Source organism: Coregonus lavaretus (genome assembly GCF_964263955.1).
Source record: "Coregonus lavaretus genome assembly, chromosome: 32".
Lineage (NCBI taxonomy): Eukaryota > Metazoa > Chordata > Actinopteri > Salmoniformes > Salmonidae > Coregonus > Coregonus lavaretus.
Window position 1 is genome coordinate 19,149,271 of NC_140019.1, and position 13,640 is coordinate 19,162,910.

At 40.2% G+C, this 13,640-nt stretch overlaps 1 protein-coding gene across 2 annotated transcripts; it reads left to right on the forward strand.

The window, feature by feature from the left end:
- The first annotated feature begins 256 nt into the window (after positions 1–256).
- On the forward strand, positions 257–13,403 carry LOC311107462 (fibroblast growth factor 18-like). Of its 2 annotated transcripts, none has more exons than XM_084149956.1 (5): positions 257–947; positions 1,113–1,149; positions 4,603–4,780; positions 8,152–8,258; positions 11,587–13,403. In XM_084149956.1, the coding sequence occupies exons 1-5, from the start codon at positions 916–918 to the stop codon at positions 11,863–11,865; spliced, it is 633 nt and encodes a 210-aa protein (XP_084006082.1). In that variant the 5' UTR covers positions 257–915; the 3' UTR covers positions 11,866–13,403. The 2 variants fall into 2 exon arrangements, with proteins under 2 accessions (XP_084006082.1, XP_084006083.1); XM_084149957.1 differs by having other exon boundaries at positions 4,603–4,771.
- The last annotated feature ends 237 nt before the right edge of the window (positions 13,404–13,640 follow it).

The window sequence follows — 13,640 nt, forward strand, 5'->3', positions numbered from 1 at the left end:
GAAATATACCTGCATTTAAGGAAATATCCCTTAACGAATTGCTCCAAATAAAATGTATATACAAAAGTGTCTAAAATGGTAAAAACAAGTCCATGTAGCCTACCAACTCCCACCCAAGCACCATCATTTATGACTAGAGGAAAACATTCTCCAAACTGATGGTCTCTCAAAAATTACCCTATCAGGTGCAAACCGTTGACAAGTTTCCACCCACCAACAACAACAAAAAACTCACTGTGCCCAAATCCTTAGCCGCAGACACTCTACTGACAGGCATTACACCATCGCCCCTGCTACGAAGATCTGGCGCTGCGTTTGATTCAGATCCAGAATATTTATACTCTCTGGATATCATTGAAGTTTTATCACAGCGTGAGGTATTCCCAATAACGTTTTTTATTTTCCTATTCGATCTTACGCACTTGTCCCCTTTTGCCCTTTTCTCACTCTGGAGTCGGAAGATTAACATGATATATGTAAAGTGTAGATATCCCCAGGTACGGACGGAATTGAAATACATCTGATCTTTGGAGCAGCACCTTTGGGAGCAAAGAGGGTGCGCGCAATGGATTTTTAAACAAGGGAAAATCTACTAAGCAATGGTTGCAAATTGAATCTTTCCGCGCTTAGCAAGATACCGCTGTCTGCACAGACCGTGAGAGCGGAGCGAGGAGATTTGGAGGGGGACAAGAAACAATAGGCTACATTTTCCCCTCTGGATCAGATTTTTTTACAACAAGGAAGCACCTAATGTTGCATTCAGTGACATTGTTGCACTCCAGTTATTTATCATTTCACTGGGATTCAAAGGCACCTCCGGAATTGTTTGCGTAGCTTAAGGACGCTGGCGGGTCAATCCTCAACTTCTCTCGGGACTTTAAAACTGTGGAAACAGGTGTATTTCAGCAAGTCAAGATGTCTCTTCTGCCTTCGAGGTTCATATACCTGTAAGGATTCCATCTTTCTATTCCTTTCGTTTCTCAAAACACGTACATTCTTACCAATAGAAGTCGCTAAAAGCTAGTTACTACCCTTGTCATCCAGTTAGGCTATAGTGTTTATATTTCATGTAATTGCTTGTGATTAACCCCCTCCTCCCCTTCTCTCTCCAGGTGTTTACATTTTCTGGTCCTCTATTTCCAGCTCCAGGTAGGTTGATTCGATTGTTCAGTTTTTGGACAGTGTTTGTGTGTGTGTGATTTTGCAGCACTCATTCTAGATTTATTACGAACAAATCGTTATCATATAATTGGATACTTGCAAACTGGAACATACGGCGCGCTGGTTATTTTTCTCAGATTTGATTAATTAATTTTTTATATGACTTTAATGACATAAGATTAACACAATTCCCTAATTAAAGTGTTATTGTTCATTTAATTAAAATACAAGCATAGTAACTCTACCCTCGTTTAAATATTATATTTATGGTAAGGAAATAGGTTTGTAATGTAGAAGAAACTATCCTACTGCGCACCTTACTCTAATGAACGAGGAGTCATCGAGTGCATCAGATTAGACATGGAAAGAACTGACATGTAGCCTGAAGAAATTTAAAGGACATTTAGATCAGGATCATTTGCGATTTTGATCATTTTCAGTGTCGTGGATCAATTCGGTAAAAATATAAACTCCACTAATCGCGCGCCTTTTACGCATGTGATTGATTTGTTGAATTGGTTGTCAATAGCCTACCTTTCATGCTCAAGTCAAAATCCACATGATGTATTATTATGTAAAGTAACATTCTACATGTAGTTTGATTCAATTGCTCAACTGTAGCCTAATATTAACAATTAATGTATTTCCGTTTTGGGCATGGTTGTAGGCTATTGGTTATTTTTAGTACATGATATGTGACATATGAACAAGAATGTAAAACATCTAGACATTTGACATTATGTATTTGGTTTAAATTAATGTCAGATATTAAGGGTAGTTAGGAAACCACCATGTTATATTGCTGGATACAGTGAGAGGCAGTGGTTAGCCCACATCCTGCTTCCATGCCTCTGTTATTGGGGTTAGTTTTATAGTCTAGTCAGTATCATATACCAGGTTGATGCCAATCAAACCTCTCCGGTATTACAGAGAAATACTAGAATTGTTTCACCTTTTTCACTCTGTCTCCAATTTAAAGCATATATGAAAATTACAAAAAGATTGCTGTCTATTTATACAGGGCTAAGTATTTACATACAATGCGCTCAATCCTTTCCCCTCTGATTGACGTGATAAGATATCATGAAATCTAGTTTGAAATGTTCAAAAATCCTTTGGATTGAAGATGAGGATTAAGATTTTCAAAAAACCACTCATGCCAACCTAATTATTGATGGAGAGGCCAATCCATCCAATGAGGCAGCAATAGATGAAGACAGAGAATAGTAGAATCCCCCTTTTACCTCTTGGATATCACATCTCTGTCAGAGACACCACATCTCTGTTAGAGATGTTCCTTAACAAATGGGTCAAGGGATCATGATTATAAAACCTGGCATTCCCATTTCATAATAAAAGGGGACATTTTACGAAGACACCCCTCAGGAAGGAACAAAACCTGTGGTTTAAAAAAAGGAGACACAGCTGGGTAATGTGAGGGTTTGTGCTCTGATTGTTCCAAAGGAATTGAGACAAACAATGCTAAAGTGTTACTGTCTGATTTCTCCCCTGTCCTAGACAGTAATTACAATACTAGTGTTTTAATGCTGATGTGTTTCTTGCTTTGTATAACTAATTGCTTCTGTAAAGAAGATGTAGGCCAGAAGGAAGTCTCATAGAGGCTTTCCCGAAGACAAAACCCTCTAGATAGACCAATACAATTATGTAGCACAACCTTGATGGCAGGTAGAGTGTTTCATAGACCTGTGTGTGTTACGCAGATAGTAATGCGTATCTGAGATGCAAGGGGGCTAAGCTTCTCAGTGAAGATGGTGCCAGACTTTTGAAGTTTCAACCATATCCATTTTCGGCCCGTCTTTGAAAAGGGAGACGGCTCGATAAAAAATGTTGCCGATTGCATTAACCTCAGCCCTCTGCAGAGGCTTGCTTTTTTCCTCCATGTGAAATGAAACTGTCTACAAAACAAACCTTTATGTTTGTTTAGAGATGGAGAGATTTGGCAAAAATCCCTCAGCAGTAGTTATCCCCCCCAAAAATGTTTTAGTGCATGCTGGCTTGGTGGTGAACTTTTTTTTTTTTTTTTGGGGGGGAGGGGGGGTGTAGTATAATGGACAGATGATGTCCTTCTAAGGTTGTGGAGAGTTTTGGATGCTCTATTTAGATGCTCTATTGGTTTTGAATGCTCTTTTAGTGTTGTAGAGACTCTATTGGACGCTCTATTATATGAAAGTATGAGGTGTCATAATAACCTTTAATGTTCCTCCCTCTAAAACTGACTCAATTCAAAGGAAGTTTGATAAAGATATTTCAATAAGAATTGCTTATTGATTAAGATACATGTTTTCTTGAGGCAAATAACTTTATTTTATTTTAATATTAAAAAGTGATATACAATTGTTTCATCATATTTTGATTAATAACTTGCGATCGTATTTCCAAAACTAACTGTGTTTCGTGGTGCCTTTAATTTTTGCTGACACCAATTTTTGCTGAGAACAGCCATAATGTGGCTTCAAACAACTGGGATTTGTATTCAGATCAGTGGTTTGTTTTCCCCTCTGTATTAAAGATTTGTTCTACCCTGAGCATATTTCACTAAATGTCATTAATTTGCTGAGGTTAAAATAACATGGAGTTGGAGTATGTAATGTGTATATAATTAGCCACCTGAGAGAAGCTACATAAAAGGCCATTACTATATAATTACCACACGTTACAGCTGGGGAACAGGATCTTGGCGTGAATCGAGATTTCAGGAGTTTTGAAAGTGTACATTTTCCTTCCCATCCACATATGGGGTTGGGTGACAGCGCGCACAGGCTGCATGCATTTTGATGTGTTGTCGAAGTCAGCTATTTTTAAAAAGTATTTTAGGCCCTTAGGCAACTTGTAAGTGCAGAACAGACCTTTGCATTCATTCTAGCGGTGTGAAATATTTGAATGTGGGAGTTTATGTTACAAGATGCTCCCTCCGAGTGTGCTTTTGTGGTACGAGCTGACTCTCGCCATCACATCCACATCTCCACTGTGATTTATGGGCCTTACTGGGCCCTAGGGCAGATATATTGTTGATGATAGTGTAACAGGTCTGGATGCTTCAGGTGTATAATTGCTAGTGGCTTGCTTGCTTGCTTGTGGAAATGGAATACTGGTTTTTCAATATGGCCCCAGGCAAATAGTATACAGCTGCCTCAATACAAAGACATGCAATAATAATGAAGCATGTAGCATGTAGCATGTTGCACTTTTGTTCTCATTATTTTCTACAGTATGTGCCCTTTGAATTTGTTAGCAATGCCTCACAGTTAGATCACCTTGTAAGCGTGTTGTGTGGAATAAACGTGCAAACAAAACTTAAAATGTAAGCTTACAACATCCAAGATGTTGCCTCATAGTTTCTGGCCCTTAAGCAGAGCTTCATGACAGAGTACCTAGTAAAAGCTGGTCCATGAACTCCTGTGTCATGTCTTTCTCCTCCAGGAATCGCAACAGAGCTCAGCCGATTTTAGGATCTATATCGAGAACCACACGCGGAACCCGGACGACCTGAGCCGGAAGCAAATCCGCATCTACCAACTGTACAGCCGCACCACGGGCAAGCACGTCCAGATCCTGGGCAAGAAGGTCAACGCCAACGGAGACGATGGGGGCAAGTACGGTACGGGAGAATTCCTGTGCACTTCACTTACAGACGCTTTAGCCAGTTCCCCTCATCAATGGTCTTTATTGTGGGAATTATCCCATGTGAACCAGGATTCATTGGACCTATTTTGGACCGCTACTGGTCAGAGTTGGGGCTACATTTCTAAGTAGTGAACTTTGACCCTAACTCAGCTACTTACTGATTGCTTGGTTAAGCCATTAAGATGATGAATAGTGTGGGAATTTGAGGCTATAAGCATGTCTGCCACAGATAAAGCACGGCTAGATGTACACTACCGTTCAAACGATTGGGGTCACTTAGAAATGTCCATGTTTTCGAAAGAAAACCAATTTTTTTGTCCATTAAAATAACATCAAATTGATCAGAAATACAGTGTAGACATTGTTAATGTTGTAAATGGCTATTGTAGCTGGAAACGGCTGATTTTTAATGGAATATCTACATAGGTGTACAGAGGCCCATTATTTTACATTTACATCATTTAGCAGACGCTCTTATCCAGAGCGACTTATCATTATCAGCAACCATCAGTCCTGTGTTCCAATGGCACGTTGTGTTTGCTAATCCAAGTTTATAATTTTAAAAGGCTAATTGATCATTAGAAAACCCTTTTGCAATTATGTTAGCACAGCTGAAAACTGTTGTGCTGATTAAAGAAGCAATAAAACTGGCCTTCTCGAGACTAGTTGAGTATCTGGATCATCAGCAATTGTGGGTTTTGATTACAGGCTCAAAATGGCCAGAAACAAATAACTTTCTTCTGAAACTCGTCAGTCTATTCTTGTTCTGAGAAATTAAGGCTATTCCATGTGAGAAATTGCCAAGAACTGAAGATCTCGTACAACGCTGTGTACTACTCCCTTCACAGAACAGCGCAAACTGTCTCTAACCAGAATAGAAAGAGGAGTGGGAGGCCCCGGTGCACAACTGAGCAACAGGACAAATACATTAGAGTGTCTAGTTTGAGAAACAGACGCCTCACAGGTCCTCAACTGGCAGCTTCATTAAATAGTACCCGCAAAACACCAGTCTCAACATCAACAGTGAAGAGGCGACTCCGGGACGTTGACCTTCTAGGCAGAGTTGCAAAGAAAAATACATATCTCAGACTGCCCATCTTAATCTTTTCTTTTAATTGGCCAGTCTGAGATATGGCTTTTTCTTTGCAACTCTGCCTAGAAGGTCAGCATCCCAGAGTCGCCTCTTCACTGTTGACGTTGAGACCAGTTTTATTGCTTCTTTAATCAGCACAGTTTTCAGCTGTGCTAACATAATTGCAAAAGGGTTTTCTAATGATCAATTAGCCTTTTAAAATGATACACTTGGATTAGCAAACACAACGTGCCATTGGAACACAGGACTGATGGTTGCTGATAATGGGCCTCTGTACGCCTATGTAAATATTCCATTAAAAATCAGCAGTTTCCAGCTACAATAGCCATTTACAACATTAACAATGTCTACGCTGTATTTCTGATCAATTTGATGTTATTTTAATGGACAAAAAATTTGATTTTCTTTCGAAAACAAGGACATTTCTAAGTGACACCAAACTTTTGAACGGTAGTGTATATATTGCCTTTATTCATTGAATCTCAGCTGTGTTCCTTCTACTGTTCTGGTCAGTGACCATACTGAGGTGGGAATACAGCTGATTGTTGTCATGGGAAGTAATTCTGCGTGATGCCTGGCATAGTGGTTTTCAATTCTACAGGGGGTCTATCAGTTTCTACATTCACTACAGTCTCTACAGTCACTGTGAGCATGGCACATATTCTATTCGAAGTTGGACGGTGGTCTAGGTGCGTTTGTATGGGAGTGCTTGCCTGTTTGCGCTCACATGTATGATTTGCCAACAAACAGGCTGTAATGTTGCCGGCCTGAGTCGACCGCACTGTTGTGTCGACTGTGTTCAGTCACAGATATGCTGAGGCGAAGTTTCCTCTCATTGCTTGTTAGAGCTTGAGTGGAAGCAGATTCAATGTTTCCCATGAAGACTTGCCAACCCTGCCCCCTCCCCTCAGCCCCAGTACCTGGCACCTGTGAACTCCCTGACACTGATTTAACAGGAGGCTTGGAAAGACACTCTTCTCTCATCTCTGCACTAATCCTCACTCAGTCATAACAGCAACCTCACAATGGAGGGTCAGAAAGCACGGCTGAGAAATGGAGCCGCAGCTACAACAAGGTCAGCTACCCCACATATACACGCGGATCAGAGGGAGTTATTATTCTCCCCAGGCAGGAGTGCTTGCCTTCAAGAAATGTGGTATATATAATGTGTCACATGCAATCCCACATAATTGATGTCACCATTTGTCCTACTAGGATAGCATCTTATATATCTGAATGCATAGGCATTTGTACAAATGTGTAAAAATCCATGTGAAACAGGCAAATGTTTTTTAAAGGCAGTTGTTGCACCTGTAGTTTCCAGTTGCACTTGCACAAGTCCGCCCTCGGCACGGTCGTTTGAGAGCCAGCACTGGGAATGCTGTGGGGCTTCTAAAGCTTGGCTGCAGGGAGCAACACTACACTAAAACCACTTTAAGCCAGGCTATCACAGTACAGCTTGCTTTTTTCCTTTGTAGTATGAAAGGGAGGGAAGAGGGGCAGCTAAGTGGGGACTTGTGGCGCTCTCTGTCCCAGCTCCTCCAACTCCTCTCAGGAGCTCCATTGTGTTTCTCAAACCAGGCCTCCCGTGAATTCAGAGAAGTCTCACCACTGTCATTTTATCCTCTTTGCTCCCTGGTTGAGAGAGAGGGATGTCTTCTTCCCCCCCCCCCCCCCTCTCTCTCTCTCAACGTCAGTTTTTAGACGAGTTTCCCACTCCCCTTCCCCTCCAAGATTGTTTAAAGGGACAGTTTTGGAGATGCCCCTCCCCACACCTCCTGGCTCCCCCCTCCTGCCTCCGTTCCCTTGAGTGCCACTGAATAGGCCAGTGTGTTAAACAGATGGATCATCTTTAACTTTTTGATTGAGTGAGCACAGACTAAAGAGAACCTGAAACCTAATCCTGAGGGAGCGTAACCCCTCCAAAATGTTTGGCAGATCTCTTGCCCGCTAGGAACGAACAGAAACAAAGATGACTCCACAGGGGTGAAGGTTGTGACAGAGCAAAAGAAGCCGCTGGTGTGCTTGTTCATAATGGATCATTTCAGATGTAACGGCAGCTCATAATTTTGTTTGTGTAAACTTTATCACTGCAGGAAGATGGTACTGCATTGGTTTCTACCTCTCTGGGATTTATAGTAAATTGTCAAACAAATGTTTTATCGGTTAAAACTGTTTATGGACTGTATCAACTTAATGGATGTAAGTGTTTGAAAATAATGATCAAGTTGTGTTTCTCTTTCACCTTCTAGCACTTCTTATTGTCGAGACGGAAACCTTTGGGAGCCATATTCGAATAAAAGGGAAGGAGAGTGGGCATTACATCTGTATGAACAAGAATGGCAAAATAGTTGGAAAGGTAAGCATATCCTTGGTTGTTACTCTCTTGCCAGAGAACGGGGAAAATCTAACTCAATGAAATACAATTGGGCCCCTCTTTTTTCTCTTGTTTTCTAGTGATAATAACAGATTGTTTGAGAACACCTAAAGAGCGACTCCAGTGTGCACATTACTATAACTAACCATAGAAAAATGATTTTATGTGTGCTAAAGTTCGTATTTTTTAGCAAGACTAAGACATTCATAATAATACACATCAATATATGAAGAATCTACAGGTAACCACCAGAATAATGGAAACACTTGAGTAAATGAGGTATATAAAGTATATTGAAAGCAGGTGCTTACACACAGGTGTGGTTCCTGAGTTAATTAAGAAATTAACATCCCATCATGCTTAGGGTCATGTATAAAAATGCTGGGCAGACGATTATCTTGGCTACCATGGCTATGCCCCCATAGGATGACAATGCCCCCATCCACAGGGCACGAGTGGTCACTGAATGGTTTGATGAGCTTGAAAACGATGTAAACCATATGCCATGGCTGTCTCAGTCACCAGTTCTCAACCCAATTGAACACTTAGGGAAGATTCTGGAGCGGTGCCTGAGACAGTGTTTTCCACCACCATCAACAAAACACCAAATATGGAATTTCTCGTGGAAGAATGGTGTCGCATCCCTCCAATAGAGTTCCAGACACTTGTAGAATCTATGCCAATGTGCATTGAAGCTGTTCTGGCTCGTGGTGGCCCAATACCCTATTAAGACGCTTTATGTTGGGGTTTCCTTTATTTTGGCAGTTACCTGTATGTTCACTTGCCTAACATACAAGCCATAATGGAGAGTGCTCACTCAGTGTAACCCTGATAAAAACCCTTTGATACGTAACCTGTGCCTTTATTTTGACACTTCATCAGTCAATTATAGACTGCAATCCTCACAATGATCACAATGCTTTGAAAGGCTAATGGCCACATAGGAGGAATGCCATTGCAATTATACCTCTTGTTCACCAGGTGGCGCCATGTAAAATAGCAGCATGTACACTCTCCTCTGTATTTATTTGGACAGTGAAGCTAAAATTATAAATTTGGCCCTATACTCCAGCATTTTAGATTTGAGATCAAATGTTTTATATGAGGAGACGTTACAGAATGTCACCTTTTATTTGAGGGTATTTTCATACGTATCTGTTTTACCATTTGGGATTTAAATCACTTCATGTATTGAGTCCCCCCATTTGAATACGTTTTTTTAAATATACCGTTTGGGATTTAAATCACTTCATGTATCAAGTCCCCCCATTTGAATAAGTTTTTTTTAAATAAGTATTTGGACAAATTAATTTATGGTGTATTAAAGTAGTCAAAAGTTTAGTTTTTGGTCCCATATTCCTAGCACGCAATGACTACTTCAAGCTTGTGACTTTACAAATTAGTTGGATGCATTTGCAGTTTGTTTTGTTTCAGTTTCAGATTATATTTTGCCCAATAGTAACTGAATGGTGAATAATGTTTTGTGTTATTTTGGAGTCACTTTTATTGTAAATAAGAATAGAGTATGTTTCTGAAAACTTCTACATTAATGTGGATGCTCCCATGATTACGGATAATCCTGAATTAATCGTGAATAATGATGAGTGACAGAGGCACAAAGATCATACCCTCAAGGCACGCAAACCTCTCACCATTAACCAATAACGGGATGTTAGCATTTTTTGGGGGGTATAATCTTTGTTCCTCTGTAACTTTCTCACTCATAATTATTCACGATTCATTCATCATTATCCATAATCATGGGAGCATCCACATTAATGTAGAAGTGTTCAGAAACATCTTCTATTCTTATTTACAGTAAAAGCGACTCCAAAATGATACATTATTCACCATTCTGTTCCTATTGGGCAAAAGATAATCTGAAACACAACCAAAACAAGCTGCAAATGCATCCAACAAGTTTTGAGAGTCACAAGCTTGATGTAGTCATTGGGTGCTAGGAATATGGGACCAAATACTAAACTTTTGACTACATTAATACACTATAAGTGAATTTTGTCAAAATAATTATGACATCTTAAAATAGTAGGACTAGATAAATAAAGTGCTTTCATTTCTAAATGGTAAAACAGATATGTATGTAAATACCCTCAAATAAAAGGTGACATTCTGTACTGTCGCCTCATATAAAACATTTGGGTCTCTATTAAATCAGATGCGCTTTACCCAACATCCACATAGTGGTTGTTTTGGCTGTGTCAGAGGTGGAACTGCTTTAGAACTGCCAAAACCACAAGTGGCTCCTGGCATTATACCTAAAGCTGACATTGCCATTGGCTGCACAGAGTCGCATTAAAGGGATACGTCGGGATTTTGGCAATGAGGCCCTTTACTTCCCCAGAGTCAGATGAACTTGTGGATTTCCATTTCTATGTCTCTGTGTCCAGTTTGAAGGAAGTTAGAGGTATTTTCTTGAGCCAATGCTAACTAGCGTTAGAGCAATGGCTGGAAGTCTATGGGTATCTGCTAGCTAATTTTGCGAGCCAATGCTAACTAGCGTTAGAGCAATGGCTGGAAGTCTATGGGTATCTGCTAGCTAATTTTGCGAGCCAATGCTAACTAGCGTTAGCGCAGTGACTGGAAGTCCCATAGACTTCTATGTTTACAACTTACAACACAGGAGTGTGACGTGATCTACACCTCGATTAGGCTGATAGAAATCCTCATTATTTTGTTTAATGATTTTCAATTTGAGCGTCATTATTTCTATATAGCCTACACTTTCTCGTTCTGAACTTCTAACGCGAGTGGGACGGGTGTGGCTTCATGAAAATGATCAAGAGCAGCTGCTCTCCGATTTGACCGCTCCAATGCAGTTACACCTCAGACACCGCCACAACAGCTATGCGGGTGTCGGTTATCGGCGGTTAACGCTTGATCTGATTGAGTCTAGGCCTTGATCTCAAATGCTAGACTATAGAGCCAATTTTTTTTTTGCTTCCCTGTCTAAATACAAAAGTAGGGGAGTGTACATCACAAAAACGTATCATTCTTTTTAAACTCACACATAGTTTAAACTTACAAATGCAAGGTGTGAAATGTCTAGTAACGTTTCTGTGTCCTTAAAAGAGCTAAACAACAAATACAATTTAAAAAGGAATGAATAACAACTTTTGGAACTGTAGTAGTTCCATCTCTTTCTGGCTTATATGACATACAGCAATGTTTCTTTGGCAGTAGGTAAAGTAGAGTTCCTTGATGGTTTGCCGTCGTGGAAGGCGGAAGTCATTGTTTCACAGTGTTAGAAACCAGGTGCTAAGTGTCTTACACCATGTTGTTTTCTTTGCAGCTCAATGGAAGGAACCAGGAGTGCGTCTTCGTGGAAGAATTCTTGGAGAACAACTACACAGCTCTCGTGTCGGCCAAGTACAAAGGGTGGTACCTGGGCTTCAACAGGAAGGGGAGGCCAAAAAAAGGATCGCGGACCACACAAACACAACAGGAAGTGCATTTCATGAAACGCCACCCAAAGGGTAAGGTGGACCCACTGGAAGAGTTTCGTTTCACTACAGTAACTAAGCGGACACGAAGGGCACGTCGCCTAAAACACAACCCCAAAGCAAACTGATTGTCCGATGGACAGCACACGCGCTGTTTTCCAAGGACATGTCAAGCTTGTTGCCTTAAAACCCCTTAAAGACTTCTGTACAAAGAACAACAACAAAAAAGAAAAAAAATCAAAGATGTTTTATTTTTATATTTCAGGAACATTGAACATCTCCCAACGGTTGGATGTTTCTGGGTAATTGTTATAATGTGTCTGTTATTTTATTTATACTGGATAAACTAAGGACGACAAAGGACCCTTATCGTCACCATCTTCTGCTCCTTTGAATTGCGAACTAAAGGCATCTTTCTGACAATGAGGGTGGAAGCATGAGTTTATAAATGTTATAAAAATCATCCACTAGATTTTATTGGAATACCTGTCAGTTTTGTTTGTGTTACCCCAGACAACATGGCTCCCATATTTTCCACTGGAATCGGACACCATGGAGACGAAATGGAGAGAGGTGACAATGGCAGGTGAAACAGTTTACCTAGATAACTGCTTAGCTTTGAGTGCAATATCTAACAGTGCCCACTCTCTCTCCCTCAACTCTCCCTCTGTGTTGATACCTTCTGACACGTGGTCTACTCTGGATGGAATGCGCTGAACACATAGTGTACGGTGTGATTTCTTTGACATTTTTGTGCAACCTATGATTCAGCTGAACACAACATGCTTTGACTAGCCAGGCATCAGACAGACAGGGTTGTAGTTTTGTTTAACCTGAGTTGATGTGGCTCAGAAGTGAACTGAGACAGAACCACTGACACTATTACAATGGGAAATGGAATATCACACCTTCTGTCTTACCTGCCTTACTGTGGTAGAAAGGTTAAAAAAACGAATGAATACTGGACAGCTTCTCAAACATTGCCGTACAAGTATATGATGTTATCTTATATACGTATATTTTGACACAGAGCAAGCTATCTGTTATTATTACCATCTGCATCCACCAATTTACCCTGCTTTTCATAGGCCTACAACCAAAAGTTGGATTGTATCACTGGTTGTTCATGGTGCACCCAAGCACCCATGTTCAAAGAGACATCCCATAAACGGTTAATCTCTAACATTGTGTTCAATCAAGCCAGTTATAATGTCGAGAGCACTGAATTGTTCTAATGTGTACTAGGAAAGGTATAGATTCATCCTACCCACCCACTATCTCCGTATTGTAAGACCTGACTCTTAAATCCTGAAAAGCATACAACGAAAAATATGCTTATTTTGGATTCAGGGAACAGGTTGCGGCCATTACTCGACCTGGCAACCAGAGGAGTTGTGATCCCTACAGAACAATGTTGACCATTTTACCATTGACGACAAAGTTCAGCCTCTATTCCTGGGTACAGCTGTAGTAGCCTAGTATATTAGTCTACCACCTGACAGGTTTTGTATGAGATGCTACTAACAACATGACACATTTATGATTTTGTTTTTTAAATGTATGCAAAAAATTATTTTATGACTATTATAAGATATTTATTGCCTTTCTTTGTAAATACAATGTGATGAATTTATTTGGCCTCTGTTAATAAAATGAGGACTTTATTTAAAAAAAAGTTATTCCATGTGTTTAATTGTAGTTGAGGGGCAAATACTTTATATGTGACTTTTCTCTCCTAGACATTGGGATTATATAAATTAACTGGTAACTACTTTTTGCTAGACCTTTAGACTGATGTTGCAGCTATCACTTGGTCAGACATTGAGTACATTCCCTTCTTTGCATACTGCCAAGGTATGCATTTTTATATACAAACCTAAAAGTGTGAAGGCTGCTTGTAACA